This window comes from Hylobates moloch, unplaced genomic scaffold (assembly GCF_009828535.3).
Source record: "Hylobates moloch isolate HMO894 unplaced genomic scaffold, HMol_V3 SCAFFOLD_11, whole genome shotgun sequence".
NCBI lineage: Eukaryota > Metazoa > Chordata > Mammalia > Primates > Hylobatidae > Hylobates > Hylobates moloch.
In genome coordinates, this window is record NW_026652286.1 from 19,659,845 (window position 1) to 19,679,718 (window position 19,874).

Consider the following 19,874-nt stretch of genomic DNA (forward strand, 5'->3'; position numbering starts at 1 on the left):
AGATGGTGTGTTAGAAATGAGAGCGCCTATCTAAAGCCTGAAATTTCAGAGGTCTATATCCTTTATACTAGGGGTACACCAGGAAAAAAAAAAATTCTTGCCAACCATCACTGTTGGCAAGGATGGTTGCTTTTCTTACCCCAAGTAACCATGCCTGGGATAAGAAAAAAAAGTCATTTGAACACTACCATTATAGGCGTGCTTTTCACAATGATTGAGGTTTAAATTATTACAACCCATGTATTTTGTATAGAAAACCCCTAAAGTTGGTCAATTAAAATGCACATTATCAAACCAATGATACCACTAGAAAACCTGGCAGAAGCAATGCAAAAATCAGCCTCTTAAGAGAAACAGATTCTCAACTCTAGCCACTAATGAACTCAACTTTCAAAATTACAAAACACGTGGAGAAATAATTCACTCTAGACAAGATTCAGTACTCTTAGCAAATATGACAGAACTCCCAAATCTTTAGATACTAGAGCAATCTAATAGAAAATATAAGAATGAACAAAGATAAAGGAATCAAAGATAAAGACACCACAAAAAAAGAACATTCAAATATGAGGTAAAAAACACGTGAAACTTCCAGAAATTAAAGATTTATTCATTAAAATTAAAAACTCACCTTATTGATACAATATCAGAAAATGTTAAAGCACTTTACATATATTGACTCTTTTAATTCTCAGAAAACCCCATGAAATATTTAGTAATATTATCCTAATAATCAAGGAGGAAACCAAAATACAAGTCATTTTGTCCAAGGTGACACAGCTCATAGGTGCTGAGTTCTGATTTGATCTGTAGCATGCCAGTTCTAGAGCCTGTGCTCTTATGTTTATGCTTTTTTACATGAACTGGGAGACAGATTTGAGAAAATTACACCAAATGCAGAATAAAGATAACACATGTGGACAAGATGTTGTTGTATAAAGGATAGACTTCATGTAACAAGAAGAAAAGTCATACATTCATCTAATAGGCGTTTCAGAAGGAGATATTTAGTGAAAAAGAGCAATATGCAAAAATTTATGGTTGAGAATTATCTAGGACTAATAAGATGTAAATTCAAGAAGCATGAGTTCTAAGCAGTATAAGATAAATATATACCTAAACATGTGAAACTACAGAGCACCAAAGATCAGAAAAATAAATATTTTGGAAATACAATTCTCCCCAGTTTCGATATTCATTGGTGATGAGTTTATTTGTATTTTTATGTATTTTATGTAATTTAATTACATAGACACACGACATTCAAATACTACTTATTAAAAAGCTTTATCTTATAAGTAACAACCCATTCCTCTCAAACTACCATCCCAAACATGTTTTCTTCTTTTCCTACTTTCACAGAAGTAATAATTGTATAGAAAAATTTTGCATTTCTTAATGTCCTGAAGCTGTCAAATTTTAAAGAGTGCTTTTCAAAGCTAACATTTTAGTTTTCTGTTAGCCTGTGAAATGGGAAAGATATGCTGTACTGGAAATTAATCATAAAGCATTCAGTAATGTATCATTGATACCAGTTTGTCAGTAGCTATTAAACTATATTATCAAAATTAGTAATATATTTATTGAGTGTGTGCTTTTTATGCCTTAATGAAATTTTCTTTTCAATTTTGTGTTTTGAGATGCATTTCAGATGTTCCTCGCATTCTTTTAAGGCAGAAAGGAAACTGAATTTATTTCTTCGAATTTATATCTTGCTGCTATATTTGTAGTTTCACTTTCATGAACTTCAAATTGTTGCCAATATTCTTTAATAAATGTAATGACTTCCAAATAACAATATCTCATTGGATTAATTTATCAATTTGTTGTTGTGAACTTCTTTCATATGGTTGCTGAACAGAATTCTGAAATAGTACCATATTATATAAGAATTATATATTTCAAATTTTTAAGATGTTTTTCTTCTTTTCTGCGTTTTTTATGTTTATTTTATTTTATTTTTGGAGATAAGGTCTCACTCCATGGCTCACACAAACCTCTCAAGTAGCTCAGACTCCCAAGTAGCTGAGACTACAGGTGTCCACCACCATGTCTGGTTTATTTCAATTATTAGCACTTCTTATATTACATAGTAATCTTCAGTGGGTAATAATTCTTCTCAGTTTTGTGTAGATTATATGTGTCAATTATTTGAATGTGCAGTTATCTAAGATTTACTTTTTGACAAAAGGCAAGAAATGCAGCCATAGAAAGCTGATACTGACTTAACATCTCGACTTTAACGAAACTCTTATTGAACACTTATTTATATGTAAAACCTTTGTGCTTGACACAATGGAGGTAAAGAAAGAGAAGTGTTTGTCCTTCAATTATTTACATACTAGTTGGAGCAATAAAAATAATAAAAATGGTAAGGCACTATATGTTTGTCATATAAATAGTAATAATAAAAACCACTGATATTGAATGCTATTTGCCAGACATTTTTCAAAGTTTTTGCATGGATTAATTAATTTAGTATTTATAACAAGCCTATGAAATAGATCTAATATTATCACCATTTGTGAGGAACATAGGCACTGAGAACTCAAGTAGGTTGTCTGGAGTTACTTACCTAATTAATGTTGCTGAACCAATATTAAACCCCAGCTGTCTGGCTTCAGAGCCTGCACTCTTAATCACTCTGCTATACTCTAAGTACTATAAATGCTATAGCTATTCAGAAAAGAAAACAGTGACTTCCTATTTTTATTAAGAAAGGCTTCCTGATGGAAAGATGAGATTCTACTGGGCCTTGCATTTCTATACATATTGTCCAACAAATGTGACCTGCTCTGCCGAGCAGGTCACATTTGTTGGACAATATGTGTAGAAATGCATAACTATACTCAAAACTTCGTGCCAATTCCCACTCCCTTACCCACAGCAAATTTCACTGATCTGTGGCCATACCTTCTCTCAGAATTTGAAAGTAGCCAGAACCACAATGAATGGACTGGAGTTGGCACATGATGTTAAACATATTTGTCATATTAGGAATTATTAACAATAGATTGGGAAGATAGGATATTGGTATAGATTGTGGAATTGTTGGTTGCTAGGAGTGTAAAATCTATTTTTGTAGCCAAAATGCAGTCTTTGAAGCAAGGGAGTAGCATTATCAGAACTTCGAGTTCCATTGTTTAAACATTTGAATATTATTATTTAGTATAATTAATGAGCTTGGACTATGTAATCCCAAAGTAATTTAGATAATTGTTATTTTACTATCTTAATTCCTCCATTGAATTTTGAATGTGGTTATCTAGAAAGATTAAGACGTAGAGTAATAGAATGAGTTTGACTGTTTTTATGGGGTTTTTTTTTTTTCTGTTTTCATCCTTATTTTTCTGCATAGTAGCTTAGACTTTTTTCAACCCAGTGGCCTTTTCTGATCTCTTACTTTTGGTCATTTCAATCCTCAGGTTCCCAATTATTATAGCTATTCTTAATGAGACTAGGTAAGCAGTGGAGATAAAAACTCTTGAGTTATTGGGTGTAGTTAACCCACTGAAAAACATAGGAAGACATCTAGAGGTTGATTTGTTTTGTTTTTACACAGAAGAGTCAAACTGTAGTATGAGTAAACTGCTTTTCTAAGGCAAGGAATTAATAATCTGTAAGATTATTTTTAATGTAAAAATATGAATTTACCATATTAGCAATTATTTTACACAAAGCAGTAGTAACAACTAAAATTTTAGAATTATGTTTGTTCTCTCACAAGACTTTTGTGGTATGCAGGAGATTTTGTTGATGAAATATGTAAAGCTTTTTAAAAACTTAATGGGAAACATTTCACTCTAATGTCAGGGTTTAACATGCATATTTTAGAATGTATTCCCAAACACTTACTTGCCATTTTAGAGCAATGGGTGGTAGTAGTATTCTGGTGGAAAATGTCCTCTAAGAACCATCATAGAGGATACATTTGATGGACATTAGAAGTAAAAAGTCATAAATGGACTTTTTGAGGTTTTCATTTAGGATTTGCTGATATTAAATATTGCTGCCATCAGACCCACATGCCCTGGTTTCTAAGAGTCCCTACGATTGTAAATGCTAAAGCAAAATACAGATGATTTAATTAGCTGCCTGTCTTCAGTTAGGTACAATATTTTCATCTTCATTTTTCAGACAAAGTAACTGAAGACCCACTAAAATCTGTTTGCCTAAATTTTTACACTTGCTGAATAGCAGGAAAAAGTCAATAGGTCACACCTCCCACCTTCTGTTATAACAGTGGCTCTAAACTTCAAGTTTCAGTACCCCTTTCCGCTTTTAAAAATTATTTAGGACTTCAAAGAGTTTTTGTTTATATGTATTCCCTCTACCAATATTTCTATATTAGAAATTAAAACTCAGATTTATAAAAATATATTTATGTATTCATTTTAAAATAATTAAATAATATTAAATAATAAATAATTTAATTATAAATAATAAATAACAATTATATTAAATATAATAAATAGCAATAAATTATAAATAATTAAATATTAAATAATAAAATAATAAAAATTATGTGTGGTTACAAAAATAATTTTATTTTCTCAAAAATAGTGAAAATAGAAGAGTGGCATTGTTTTACATGTTTGCAAATTTCTTTAATGCCTGGCTTTTCATATCAGCTGTATTCTCATAACTGCTGAATTGTTATTCTGTTGCGATGTTACACATCATTTAGCCTCTATAAAACTACTGTACAACTAACTGTATGAGCAAACAAGAATTTAAAAAGACTAATAACATTTTACTGATATTATAAAAATGGTTTTGATGGTTTTAACCTTGTGAACTCTCTGAAAGGATCTCAGGAATCCTTAGGGGTCCCTGTACCATGCTTGGGTAACCTTTGCATGATAGCGTTCTTTTTTTAGTTTTTGCTGACAGAGTCTCACTTTGTTGTCCAGGCTAGAGTGCAGTGGCACAATCATGCATTCATGGCTTGCTGCACTGCAGCCTCAACCTCCCGGACTCAAGTGATGCTCCCACATCAGCCACTCCACCCCACCAAGTAGCTGGAACTACAGGCACATGCCACGAAACCAGCCTAAATTTATTTTTTAATTTTTGTGTGGAGATATGGTCTCTCTTTATTGTCTAGGGTGGTCTTGCCCTTCTGGCCTCAAGCAGTCCTCCTGCCTCAGCCTCCCAAAGTGCTAGAATTGCTGGCATGAGCCACCATCCTAGCCTGCATTGTAGCATTCTGTCACAATTCTCTTCCTAGTGCTGTGGTCAGTTTGATGGGTTACGTTTTGTTTTGTTTTCTCTTGACTATCCAGGTTTTTGTTTCTTTGAGACATTTGTTTTGTTTTTGTTACTGTCTTACTGTGACAGAGAGAGACTAGGATATTATAATTAACCAGAGAAGCCATAAAAAAGAGTCAGGAACCTTAGTGAGAATGACAGTGGCTATCAACTATTTTTGCCTTATCTATGACTCTAGCCTGAAACGGAATCTGCTTCTCTCTGACTCTTGTATTTCCCGTGAAGGGAAGGTAAGTAAAATTTTAAGAATATCTAAGATTTGGTTATGACTTCATGATAGCCACCTTTGCCTGACCTTAAATCATTTATAAGCTCATATCTTCTATCGAGATGAAGATAACCATATTTTTCTATTATATGCCCAAGTCTCAATAGTACATCTTTTGTCAAAGTTAAGAGATATTTATCTCCCAAAGAGGGGGAGTTCTTCGACCAAATTCAAATCTAGTTTCTGCTCTTCTTTTTTTCATTTCCTGCTCCCAGAACCAGCTGCAAATGCTTATTCTAACCTTTGGGGATCCATTGTTTCAGGTCTACCTATCCTATCTGATAATTATTGACTTTAGTGTCTATGGGCAAATACCCCAGAGATGTCAAGATGTTCTGGCCCATTGTTTTCATGATAATGTGCAAGACCCTTAGGGTAAGAAATCAAAGACTAATTTTAATTTCAATTTGTGCCTAGGTAAAACACCAAAAATATTTTGAATATTCATTATGGCTCCTGAACCAAGCTACAGGCAAGATCAGATACTGATAAGCACTCTGATATAAGCTCTTTTTTCTGTGATTTATATCAGCCAATTTGAGGCCTTATAGGCAAACACAGAGCAATAGAACACGTTATTTCTTCACATCAAAGACAAGAGCAATATATGCATCTGCTTTGATTTTGAGTAAGGAGATCGTGGAATGTATCTGACCTTGTATGAACTTTTCAAATGAAACATACTGAAGGGACTGTACTTTAACGTCAAAAAAAAAAAAAGTTATAGTCTTTGATTTGGTCATTGTATTTCTTAAAGCCATAAACTCTTAACCTGTAATTTTGTAAAAATGACTCACAGCTCAATTTCCTATTTTCCTGCAAGCAGAGTAGTATTCTGAGATTTCAAGGGGGAAATAGCTTTAATACAAAAATATAGCCTAACTTAATTTACTCCAATAGTACACATAAGAAAATATACTAGTTTACTAATATCACGTACATCAAATATCATAAAAATTAGATTCACTGTTAAATGAATTGTGTTTCAGGCCACTGGAAAACGAGATCATAGACTTGCAATGTTGAAAACTCGTCGCTGCTACCTGGAGAAAAGGAGGGAGGAGGAATTGAAGCAATTTGATGAGAATACTAATTGGCTCCATCGTGTCGAAAAAGAAATGGGACACTTAAGTCAAAACGGTCATATTCCAAAGGTACAAATATCTCTATGTTCAGATTTAATTTGTAGGAACTGAGCTCCTAAAATGTATTCTTTTTCTTATTGAGTAAATGATTTTCATAAGACAACTATTATTGCCTCATAACTGAGATTTAATTTACTTTTAAATGTTATTTCTAAGTGATTGCATCCTTCTATAAGGTAGCTTTTGGGTTAAAATAAATAATTCTATTTCAAACTGCACTTGAGGATTCATTATGTAGGTAACTTGTTTGAAATCTTGGTATTTTATGCAAAAATAGTTTAAATGAGGTCAACGTTAAATATGTTATGGTTAAAGAAAGTTGATTTGAAAGGGTGTGTGTGTGTGTGTGTGTGTGTGTGTGTGTATCTGAAGATATTCCACCTTAGAATGGCAAAAGGTTTTATTTTTAAAATGTAGGGATGGGTAATGACAGTATCATATTAGAATTATGTTCTGCTACAAGGTTGCAGTAGTCTAACTTTAGTGCCTTAACTAGTGTGGGCTGTCTTTTGTTCCCTTCACAATAAGTCTTGGAAGTATGCAGTTCATTTCTAATGCAGTACCTTTAAAATGTCATTATCCTGCTTGTCATTTCATGATTGTAATATTACTGTTTCATATCTGGTCTCAAGTTTACACACCTAAGCCAGAAAAAGAGGAAAGAAAGGAGGAGGGATGTCTATATCAGGAGAGCAAAGATGTTTCCAAAAATTCCTAACAGACTAATGTATTGGCTAGAAATATGTCACATGGCTATCTGTAGATAGAAGACACTCTGAAAAGATGACCTCCCGTTTTTTTTTGCATAATTTACTCTGAACAGTATTGGAGCTCCCTTCTTTTTTTCTTTTAACTTTAAGTTCTGGGATACATGTGCAGAATGTGCAGGTTTGTTACATAGGTATAGATGTGCCGTGGTGGTTTGCTGCACCTGTCAACTCGTCATCTATGTTTTAAGCCCGGCATGCATTAGGTATTTGTCCTAATGCTCTCCCTCCCCTTGCCCCCTACCCCCGACAGCCTTCAGCATGTGATGTTCCCCTCCCTGTGTCCATGTGTTCTCATTGTTCAACTCCCACTTATGAGTGAGAACGTGCAGTGTTTAGTTTTCTATTCCTGTGTTAGTTTGCTGAGAATGATGGCTTCCAGCTTCATCCATGTCCCTGCAAAGGACATGAACTCATTCTTTTTTATGGCTGCATAGTATTGCATGGTGTATATGTGCATTATACCTTTTCTTTATCCAGTCTATCATTGATGGGCATTTGGGTTGGTTTCAAGTCTTTACTATTGTAAATAGCACTGCAATAAACATATGTGTGCATGTGTCTTTATAGTAGAATAATTTATAATCCTTTGAGTATATACCCAGTAATGAGATTGGAGATCTCTTAATAAGAAAGAAGAAGAAAGTAAATATGGGCTGAGCAACTAGGAGCAACTGCTATGAAATAACTAATTTTCACCCAAATACTTAATAGTTTAAAAGAACAACTTCTTTTCAGTCTTTTTCTAAAAGGAAAAATATCTACAGTCTCTACTTTGGTGATGCTCTTATGAAATTCTGTAACTCTGTATCAGCTAATTGATATGGAAACTTCTAAAATCTTTGAATTCCTAGAAAGGCACCAGATGGAAAATACAGGTGAAAGAAAATATAAAATATTTACCAACAAATGCCAGAGATCTTTAAATGTTCAAAAGTACTAATTTTTTATAATTCAAAGATATTAGTCAATGCATTATGACTGGGGAATGGATTCTCTGATGGGCTAGCAATGGCTGTAAATGATTATTCTTTTAACATGAAAGCTCAGACATGACTGGAGAGAAAAGACTAGCAGTAGTAGTTAATGATGACAGTTCAAAGTAGTGAAAGGAGCAAGCAGCAGATATCCTGTTTCCTAAGAAGGAAACCAAAGACAGTAGTGTGGATATTTATTGAGCCAACAATTTAATCTACACCTCAAAATATCTTGATAAAAGCATACCAGTTAGTTAAGTAGATTAGGACATTAAATATAGTATACAGCACATTCTAGTAATATTTTGCAATAATATAACAGTCTGTAAGGCATTTTAAAATATTCCCCACAAAAATAATGTAAACATTGGAAAAAAGATAGACTTTGGAGTTGGAGTGTTTGGTAATTCTGGCATATAGTAGTTGTTTTGAATACCAACTCTGATAATAATTATATGACTTTGGGCAGTGCATTTAACATTAATATCTTAATTTGTCATCTATAAATGTATTTAAGATATTACGAGCTCAAGTGGAGTGCTACATTCAAAGCCTGGCAACACTTAACAAATAATAATGGATGATAAATAATAGTTTAATACTATTCTAAGCAGCAATAGCATAGACATCAATATCCAAGCAAGTTGTACAAAGAAAAGTGTACATAGTTAACAACAGAGTTAACTGCATCATATAATATAATATAATGATAATATAATATAATATAATTTCTCTTCCAGAACAATGATTCTGACCTTTTTGGGGATCATAGATGCCTTTGAGAATCTGTTCAAAGCTGTGTAGATTTTCTCCCAGATGGGAGATTGGGGAGGTCAAATTCATACAATTTTGCATATTTCCTAAGTCACTGCATTTCCTAAAGCCCTTCCATTGACACAAGATTATCTACTTCAGAAGGAAACTATAGCACATTTTTTAAACGTTGTGTCCATCTTAAGATGATATAATGACTCAAAAGGAGTAAGCAAAAAAAAGACAAGATTCATTAATAAACTATAATATAAGTTGGCTAGGATCAGAGAATATAACTTCTGAAATTCCATATAAAGCCATAGAGGCTCATCATAGAATGCAACAGGCTCTATCACAGTGCCTGTAGGAATACTGAAATATGGTTATGTTTTTGATAAAATCGTTTCAAAGAAAACAGCTGGATAACCCTATCCAAATGAGTGTTTCTCATTTAATACACAAGAGTTGATTCTCTTGGATTGGTAGCAGGTGTGGAATGTTGACAGTATTTTTCAGTTTATTTCACTTATTATTTAATTGTTTATTTGGAGACTGCATATCTAAAGCAGTCATATTCTGAAGATTATCATTTTCTAAACTACATAAACCTCTAAGTCTTTTGGTTAGTATTAAACTTTGACCTCATTTAAAAATAACTACTGAAGTTTCCTTAATTTGTTTGTTTACTTATGGCTCTGATATTCTCATAGATTATTTACCCCTTAGAGTTGGCAAAAATTTTCTCATGAGGAGTCTTGAAACAATTTTTTGTGTGTAGTAAAATATAACATAAAATTTACCATCTTAACCATGTGTACATACACAGTTCAGTGGCATTAAGTATATTCATTAAAAATTTTAAATATGTGTGTGTGTATATAAGTTTTAAATGATATTGCTAGAGTATTTTCACCTCTCAAGATCCTAACTTAATTTACATTATGCTTGTATTATATGTTTGTCCATGTAATCAACATTCCAACTACAGAAGTACTAAGAACTTATGAAGTATTAAGCAGGCAAAAAAGTCGATTGTAGAAATTTACTAGTTTGCCTTTTCTATCCCACATTACCGTAAGCTTCCAATTTTAAAAATGGTATGGTATTGTTTCTGATATCATTATTATCGCTATTTTGTGTTTGCTTTTTTGTCTACTTAGTAGTGTTTATGAAGTTAATATTGTCTGGATTTTTAATAAATTAAAACTTTTTCAATATGGTCAAATCTAATTTTTCTAGCAATCTGTCTTCCAGATTTCTCTTATGAAGAACTTTTGTACACCTGAATGTGAACCTGGAATTGATTTTTATATCTTTGATTTTTATGCATTTTATCACAAATAACTTGAACAAATAAAACCATTTTCATTGCCATCACCCAAATCTAACCCTCAATTCTTTTTTGTGCAGATATTTATAGCTGAAAAAATAGCTGAGAAAATTATCTAGTTATAAGCCATTATTTTTTACATAAGCAAATTGAGACATAACTTTACGATAAAGGGACTTATCCAGGGTCACACAACTCTGGACACATAAGCAAATTGAGACGTAACTTTACGATAAAGGGACTTATCCAAGGTCACACAACTCTGGACAAATACCCAGAACTTCTGACTTTCAAATTGGTGCTGTTTTCTCTATACTCTCCTGCATTATTTACTCTTCAATATTCTGAATCTGTCCACTTCTCTTTATGTCCCTCTGCTGCTCTCCTAATTCAGACTCCTATGCCCCATTATTGGACTGCTACGTTTGGTCTTTCTGCCTTCATTCATGTTCTACTGCAATTCATTCTCTCCACTGCCACCAAAGCGAGTTTTTAAAAGGCAAAACTGATCATGTTGTTCTTCAGTGCCTTCTCCCTAGAATAAATTCTCCATTGTGATTTACCAAGCCTAGCATGGTCTGGCACCTGAATACTTCTCAAGGCTTGTATATCACCTTTCATTATACTCTATACTTTAGCCATTACTGGCCTACTTATAGTTCTCAAAATAAGCCAAGTTCTTCCAATCAGATTTAGTCATTAATATGTCAAGAAAGACTCAAATTGTAAACTTGATTTTCCAAAGTTAACAGGCTAGCCAAAGACCCATTACTGACTAATACAATTATACAATCAAGTCTTGTCTCTTTAAAAGAATGACTCAAGAAGATAAAGGAATAAGATTATCAGAGGATGTATATAAAGGAGGGATTTTTTTTTCTTTATACTTTAAGTTTTAGGATACATGAGCACAATGTGCAGGTTTGTTACATAGGTATACATGCGCCATGTTGGTGTGCTGCACCCATCAACTCATCATTTACATTAGGTATTTCTCCTAATGCTGTAAGGAGAGATTTTTTTAAAGGAAAAAATATGCAATATGTGGCAAACATGTTCACACTATTATGATCATCCAATTTTCTAACTATTAATAGAAAGAACTGAAGAGATCATCTGATCCAGCTCTTAAATTTTAGTCAAGTAAACTGATCTCCATAAAGGGCATATATTTGGCTTAAGGTGACATTTGTTTCAAGGCTAAGCCCATCGCTAAAATCACATGACTCTAGCCATATCATCCTGCCTCCATAAAGATAAATTTTTTTCTAAAACATTTGCTATATTTCTTGAAGTATAATGAATTATATAAATAACTCCTAACTTTAATATATCCAGACAAATAGGATGAGTGACATTGTTCTCTGTCATAGTCTCAATAACTGGCATTGGAAGTACTTTTTAAAAGGAGAAAAATAACTTTGACATTTTAGAAAATTAGTGGTCAACTGCAGATTGGAAAGGAGTTTTATTAAATTTGATTTATTAAAATTATTTTATTATTAAAATTGATTTAATCTTAATATTCTTTAAAAGAATCTGAAGAATACTTTGCATTGTTTCCACTCACTAAAGCTAAGATGGATTATGGGAATTGTCCCTAGGAGGAAGTTTCCAGTTTCCAGGCATAGCTCCCCTGCATATGGGGTTCCTGTCTTAGCCATTCAAAATGTCCAAGGAATTTAAATTTTTTTCATTGTATTGTCTGAAATTTTTCCAATAAAATTTCTGAGAATGTTACTAGATTACCACCATTTATACTTTGGTATAATCCCTTCGCTGATATTTTCTGTAGATAAGGTTTAGTAGGTTTAAGGAAAGACAAGTAACTTTAGGTGGTAGATTACAGGACACCTGGCCCTAGACAGATGAGGCTTAGGAAAATGGAGCCTACAAAAAAACATTTTTACACTTTTGCCTAGGATGAAGCTCATATCAAGAGTGGGTCTCAAATCTTGTCTCTTTAAAAGAAGAAAGATTCAAGAAGATAAAGGAGATTGTGAGAGGATGTATATAAAGGATATTTTTCTTTTAAAGGAGAACAGATGGAATATTTGGCAAACATGTTCACAGTATTATGATCATTTAATTTTCTAACTGGAAAGGACTGAAGAGATCATCTGATCCAGCTCTTAAATTTTAGTCCGGTAAACTGATCTCCATAAAGGCTGTATATTCAACTTAAGGTAGCATTTGTTTCAAGGCCTTATAAGCCCATCTCTAAAATCACATGACTCATAGGCCAGTGCTCTAACCATATCATCCAACCAAAGGTGATATCAACCGTATGATCTTTTGTTTCATGCAAAAACAGAAATTTTTATTGCACACAACTCAAGACTTTGTACACTGGGGCTTTAACACTGAACTAACCTGACTCGGTGCCTGTCCTGGTGGTAAACTGTATGTTCTGGTATGAACAGAGAAATTATAAATAAATGAATACATCAATTAAATTGTTACTCATCAATACAGTCAATGCTATGACAATATTGAGGGGTGGAGAGTGTCGCTCCAGATACAACGCTCAAGGAAAGCCTTTCTGAGGAAGTGACATTTAAGCAAAAACAGGTCATATTTATGTATTTTTACAACATTGTGAACAAGTTGGATAGACCAAGAAGCTGTCATCATAGTAAAATTTCTTCTGAATTCCTAACATTCAGTTCCTGAGGAAACATGAAGACTTATCTTGCTTGTAAATTATAGACCACCTTTTCCAGAACTCTTATTTTTCAAATTGTTTCTAAACGTATTATTTAATATCTAAAAATAATTAAAACTATTGGCAACATTATAAAATAAGTGTTACTAAATGGATTTAATTTTAATATTCTTAGAGTGATCTGAAGTACATTTTGTATTGTTTGCCCTAGGAACTCAATAAAGATCTTCATTGTCACCATTTGCACCTCCAGAACAAAGATTTGAAAGCACAAATTAGACATATGATGGATCTAGCTTGTCTTCAGGAACAGCAACACAGGCAGACTGAGGCGTGAGTACATACATTTACCTATTTTCCAATTTTAACACTATACCTGAAGCACAGAAGTTCAATTTTCCACTGCCAGAAAGTTGAGTTTTATGTGTTACAGGATACATTATTTTTAAGTGTCTGTCTGAACCAGAAAACATTAAGAGTTATTTCCTTCCAACAAACTTTTTACATTGCTTTATAAATTTGAAAGTGTTTTTCTTTAAAAGTATGTAACTTTTACTTAATATATGCTATGTAATACAAAATTTCATAAATACCTACACAATGAAAAGATATCTGCCTTCTACCTCTATCTTCTAGCCATCCATTTCTCCTCTTAGAAGCAATTGCTGTTAACATCACTTGAATTTTTAAGTAGGCAATTGTTAATTATTCATAATTCCAGAATTTTTTGCTGTCATTACAGTGAAGTTGCTAAATATCAGGTGTCCTGACTTTTATGTGATGCTATAACAGACCTTTTACGTTCTCTCTTCTAGCTGAGTAGTAACATTAGTCATTTAGTTTTTAAAACATAATAAAAAAAAAGTATGGCTTAATCTTTTTGTCACATTGGATACGTCGGTCAACTCCTTAGGCATCACTTTGATGTTCCATGCAAATGGGAAATTTATTTCTCTTAAGTGCTTTCTGCTACTCTAAGAATCTATTCATGTTCTACTAGTATGCTCAAATAACTGATAATTATCTTGATTTAGAGGAAATCATATTAGTATAGCTTTTTTTAAAAAAGAAAAATGAAAAACTTCAGGGAGTTATTCTTATTTGGATGGAAGTTCAGACTAATCTCTTTATACTTTCTGTGTCTATTCCTAGAGCAGATATTGAATATTCATTTACTAACACTCAAACCACTTACAAGAGCTGAAGTCATCAAGAAACAATAATTTCTTTTAACCATATTACATTTGCTATATCAGACCCTAGATGAATACACTATCTTAAGATAAACATTTACCTTAAAATGGGGGAAAAAAGACTAACTCAACAATTTAGAAAACTGGTGAACCAGAGGATCACAGAGGCAATGTAGCATAGAAGAAAGAGGATGAGTTTTGGAATCAATCTTGAATTCTAGCTTATATGAGCAATATAACCTTACCCTGATTATTTAGCTTTGCTAAGCCATAGTTTTCTTATAAAAATAGATTATAATACATTTCATATAAAGGTTATGAATAGATTATAATACATTTCATATAAAGTTTTTGAAAAGATTAAACATAAAAATAAATAACATGATATAATTCCTGTGTTATAGGTCCCTAGGACTACTTTCAGATTCAGTGATTCATTAGGAGGACTCACAAGACTCATCATATAGTTGTATTCTTAGCTGTGCTTTATTTCAGCAAGAGGCTACAAAGCAAATTCGGCAAAGGGAAAAGGTACAGGGGGCAAAGTCAGCAGGAACCCTGACACAAAGTTTCAAGAGTCTTCCTCCAGTGGAATGACACAGAATGTGCACAATTCCTCCAGCAAAAAGTTGTGGCAGCACATGTGAAATGTTGTCTGCTTTGGAAGCTCTTTTGAGTTCCATGCCCCAGGTTTTTATTGGGAGCTGGTTGCATAGGCAGTTTCCGCCAGGATGTGTCAAAATTCCAGACTTTTCAAAAGGAGAGAAGGTGTTTTAGCATAAACCACATTGTTTGTGCAAACCGTTTAAACACAGTGAGCCACTCTTGTCATATGAGTTCTGGAAATGCTGGGAACCCTCCTAAAATCCATATTTTAAAATACCAGCCAGGTGTCAACCTTATAACCAAGCCTTTCTTAGCAGTGTCAGACCTACTATGATAACTTTCCTGTACAGTACCTGATTAGTGTAGACGCTAAATAAGTAATTGTTTAATTGACTTTGATTAATAACTTTTTCTTGTACTTGTTACCTACTTGACTTAAATGCAGCACCCTCCAGCAAGCCCCACCAAAAGGAAAAAGGTCACAATTTTTTGTGCTGCTATTGAAATATTTAAGACTCACAGGTTAAAAGGTGGTATTTCTTTGTGTATGAAAATTAATGCCTGATTAGTCTTTTCCCACTACCCTATCCATACTTCTAATGGTTCTCTTCTCCTCGATGTTATGAGTCAACTGGAACATCATCTGTTGATGGACTCAGGATTCCAGGACTGAATCATTTCAAGATCATTCATGTTGTTAGACATCTTCCTTTATAGAAAATTTGGGAACCACTGATTGAGTGTATAAATTTATAACTGTTTAGCTGTGACATTTCTTCAGTGAACAGTTACACAGAGGTCTGATACACAAAAAATTACATTCGGTGCTGCTGTAATTGTTGCTAATAAGGGAGATTTTGAGTTAAAGCCGTGAATCCAGTGCCCTAACGATTATTTATACTCCCCATCCTTATCCACAACTTTTCTCCTTAAAATCCCTTTAAGTGCCATTCCAAAAGCCATTTCTTTAGGTCATTTAACTTAAAGGAGAGGTAGGTTTTGTTATTTTGTTATGTGTTTGTGTATGTGTGTGTTTTAATGTTGTATACCTAAAATATGTCTCATCATTTCACGTAGTATATTAATTTTTCATTTCAATTTTATGCTAATTAGTAGCAGTAACAACATCTGTGGTTTGGAAATCACATTATGTTTTGCAAAAAGCTTTTATGTACATTTAATTCATTTAGCTTGGGACAGTGGCTCATCCCTGTAATCCCAGCACTTTGGGAGGTGGAGGCAAGAAGATCTCTTGAGGCTAGGTGTTTGAGACCAACCTGGACAACATAGCAAGACCCTATCTCTACCAAAAAATAAAAAAATTAGTCAGTGTAGTGGCACACATCTGTGGTCCCAGCTACTCGGGAGCCTAAGGCGGGAGGATCAAGTGCGCCCAGGAGTTCTAGGCTGCAATGAGATGATCATGCCACTACACTCCAGCCTGGGCCACAGAGTGAGACCCTGTCTCTAAAAAATAAATAAACAAATATTCTTAACTCATTTAGTCCTCCAAGCAATCTCCTATTATAAGTAGGGGCTATTTATCTGTCCCTCACATTACAGAGGAAAAACTTCAGTTTTTGCCTTGTCCAAGGTCATATGGAAGCAAGTGAAGACAATCTGAGACTAGAACTCAGTTCCTACATGGGAAATTATTTTAATGATATGCCAATACTTTGGGTGTTACATAAAAGAACTAAAATAATGTATTTAAACTGTCATTTATCTCTCCTTTCTTCTCGTCTTCTGTATATAGAGTATTGAATGCTTTACTTCCAGTCCTAAGAAAACAATATTGCACATTAAAAGAAGCTGGCCTGTCAAATGCTGCTTTTGAGTCTGACTTCAAAGAGATCGAACATTTGGTAGAGAGGAAAAAAGTGGTAGTTTGGGCTGACCAAACTGCTGAACAACCAAAGCAAAACGATCTACCAGGGATTTCTGTTCTTATGACCTTTCCACAACTTGGACCAGTTCAGCCTATTCCTTGTTGTAAGTATAACTTTCGTTTTAAGTAAATAGTAACATTATTTCTAAAGAGAACTTTGTATATCAATCTATAGAACAGTTAATTTTTAATAGTTTGGCTATTTTGTGAAAATTAATGGGAAAATTAGCTTTATAGTCATTTCAATTAACCAGTATCTTCCAAAGATCTAGAACAAGTATGCATTGATGTTCTATATAACTCTAGCAGTAAAAATCATTTTACCCTCTTTTCTTTTCCTTTTTTTTTTTTTGTGAGGGGTCTCACCCTGTTGTCCAGGCTGGAGTGCAGTGGCGCAATCAAAGCTTGCTGCAGCCTCCACCTCCTGGGCTCTAGCAATCCTCACACTTCAGCCCCACAAGTAGCTAGGAATTACAGGCATGCACCACCACTCCTGGCTTTTTTTTTTTTTTTCCTGTAGAAACAAAGTATCACTATGTTACCCAGGCTGACCTCAAACTCCTGGGCTCAAGCAGTTCTCTCCCTTGGCCTCCCAAATTGCTGACATTATAGGCATGAGCCGCTATGCCTAACCCTTTTTACCTATTTTTGATGGAACAATTTTGCTTCCCATCCTTCTTTAAAATGTAACCTCTATTAAGGGCAGGAAATTATAATTAATCATATCATATTTTATAATAATAATCTGTTCTTAAGATCAACTAACACTGTAGAGTTTACTATTTTTCTATTGACAAATCACTTGATATTTCTCTTTCTCTCATAAAAGTTATGTGTGAGACATTTTAATTGCAAAGCTAACATATAATCTTAGTTAAGAAAAAAATTCAGACAATGTAGAAGAACATAAGTAGATTGCCACCTTCAACTCTTCTCAGAACCGCAATTTTATGCCCTATCTCAGAGATTAAATGCTATTAAATATTTATCTTTGCAGTATGTGTGTAATACAAATGTATTTGTATTACATAAAGCTTTTTGTTAGGTTTCACGTGAATGCTAGTACATTACACATAGTGGCCTGCAACTTTTTTGTTTAGTTTATATGTTTATTGGTTTTATTTGTTTATTATGAACATTTTTAGGGTGCATACATGAAGAATCTACCTCATTTTTTTATTGTTTTTGAGAATCCAGAGAATAGATGTACCATAATTTAATTAATCTTTTTTCTATTAGTGAACAGTACATCAGAAAACACATCTGTGTATTCACATTTGTGCGTGCGTAGCAGAATCCCAGAAGCTGATTTGCCGGGTTAAAGGACATATCATCTTTTTTTAATGCATCATGTTAAACTGCTTTTCATAATTTTTTTCTGTACTTAGTACGCATGAGAGTACCTGTTTCATCTTTACCTAAACCAAAAATAGTAACAACAGCAATAATAATAATGCATAGTCTTTTTTGTTTTGTTTTGTTTTTGTTTTTGTTTTTGTTTTTTGAGACCGAGTCTCGCTCTATCACCCAGGCTGGAGTGCAGTGGCGCGATCTCTGCTCACTGCAAGCTCTGTCTCCTGGGTTCATGCCATTCTCCTGCCTCAGCCTCCAAAGAAGCTGGGACTACAGGTTCTCGCCATCATGCCTGGCTAATTTTTTGCATTTTTAGTAGAGACAGCGTTTCACCATGTTAGCCAGGATGGTCTCAATCTCCTGACCTCGTGATCCATCCACCTTGTCCTCTCAAAGTGCTGGGATTACAGGCGTGAGCCGCCGCGCCTGGCTGCATAGTCTTTTAAAATGTGTAACTCTCAGATTATTGATGAGGCCAATTCATCCCCTGTGAGGTATCCTTTGCTCATTCGCACTAGTGGAAATTTTTGTTTTTTTGTTATGGGTTTGAGGGGCTTTTTGTTTGCTTGGTCTTTTGCTTGGCACTTCGTATCTAATAACTCTTTGTTCATTTGGTGCTGCTTTATATATAATATAAATATATATATATAATTATATATATATGTTGAGCAATAATTGATCAATTTATTGGACTTTTATATAGTCAAATCTGCCTATATTTTCCATTATGGGGAATTTTCTTGGGATCTGGTGTTTGTTAGCCCGTCACTCCCAACTAGAGTCCATTTTTCTTATGTGAGCTAAATGTGTCCTGGGACATTTGGCTCAAATGTGTCCCAGCACACATTTAGCTCACCTAAGACAAATAGACAAATAATTGGGAGTGAAGGGCTAATATGTAAGACCTTATTCACAGAGAATAATAGTCTCTTGAAGTCAGATTTTATGTTAAGTGTTGCACCTCTGAATACAATCTGACTTCTAGCTTATTGAAATATTTCCTCAGTCTTTGGCTTTTAATAGTTTTATTATATTATGCCTAGTTGACTTTATTTTTACTTCTCTTAAGGGGGTTCCTGACTTTCTGAATTTGTTTCTGCGTTATCTTTTGTTTGTTTTGGAAAATTCTTAACCATTATCTCCTCACCTATTGCTTTTGTCACTTTTGCTCTGTCCTCTACTTCTGGGACTCCAATATATTGCATGGCACTTTCCCATTGTATTGTCTATGCCTTTTACTCTTTTGCTTTTAATGTTTTTTTCTCTCCCTGAATAATTTTGTTTCTCACATTTTGCAGTTTACTTTCTTTTTTCAGCTTTATCAAATGATCCTTAAATCCATAAAATTTTTTATTTCAGTTGCTATATTTCCAATTCTGGAATTTCCATTTTATTCTTTTTTATAGTTTCATATCTTTGCAAAAATTGTTATTAAGCACAAAGGGTATAATTACAGTCAGCCATCCATATCCATGGGTTCTGCATCCATGGATTCAACCAACTGATCAAAAAAGAAAAAAATGGATGGTTTCATCTGTACTGAACATATAGACTTTTTTGGTCATTATTCCCTAAACAATACATCATAACTGTTTACATAGTATATATATATATATATATATATATATATATATATATATACAGTATTAGGTATTGTA

At 33.6% G+C, this 19,874-nt stretch overlaps 1 protein-coding gene across 4 annotated transcripts in view; it reads left to right on the forward strand.

Annotated features, from left to right (window-relative positions):
- The window catches only part of KIF18A (kinesin family member 18A), an 86,032-nt gene that overhangs the window by 31,545 nt on the left and 34,613 nt on the right, over nt 1-19,874 (forward strand). For all 4 annotated transcript variants that reach the window (XM_032166368.2, XM_032166369.2, XM_058446922.1 and 1 more), the window contains exons 11-13: nt 6,529-6,693; nt 13,388-13,509; nt 16,732-16,967. In XM_032166368.2, coding sequence (XP_032022259.1) covers nt 6,529-6,693; nt 13,388-13,509; nt 16,732-16,967 — 523 coding nt within the window. The remainder of the gene's footprint in view (nt 1-6,528; nt 6,694-13,387; nt 13,510-16,731; nt 16,968-19,874) is intronic.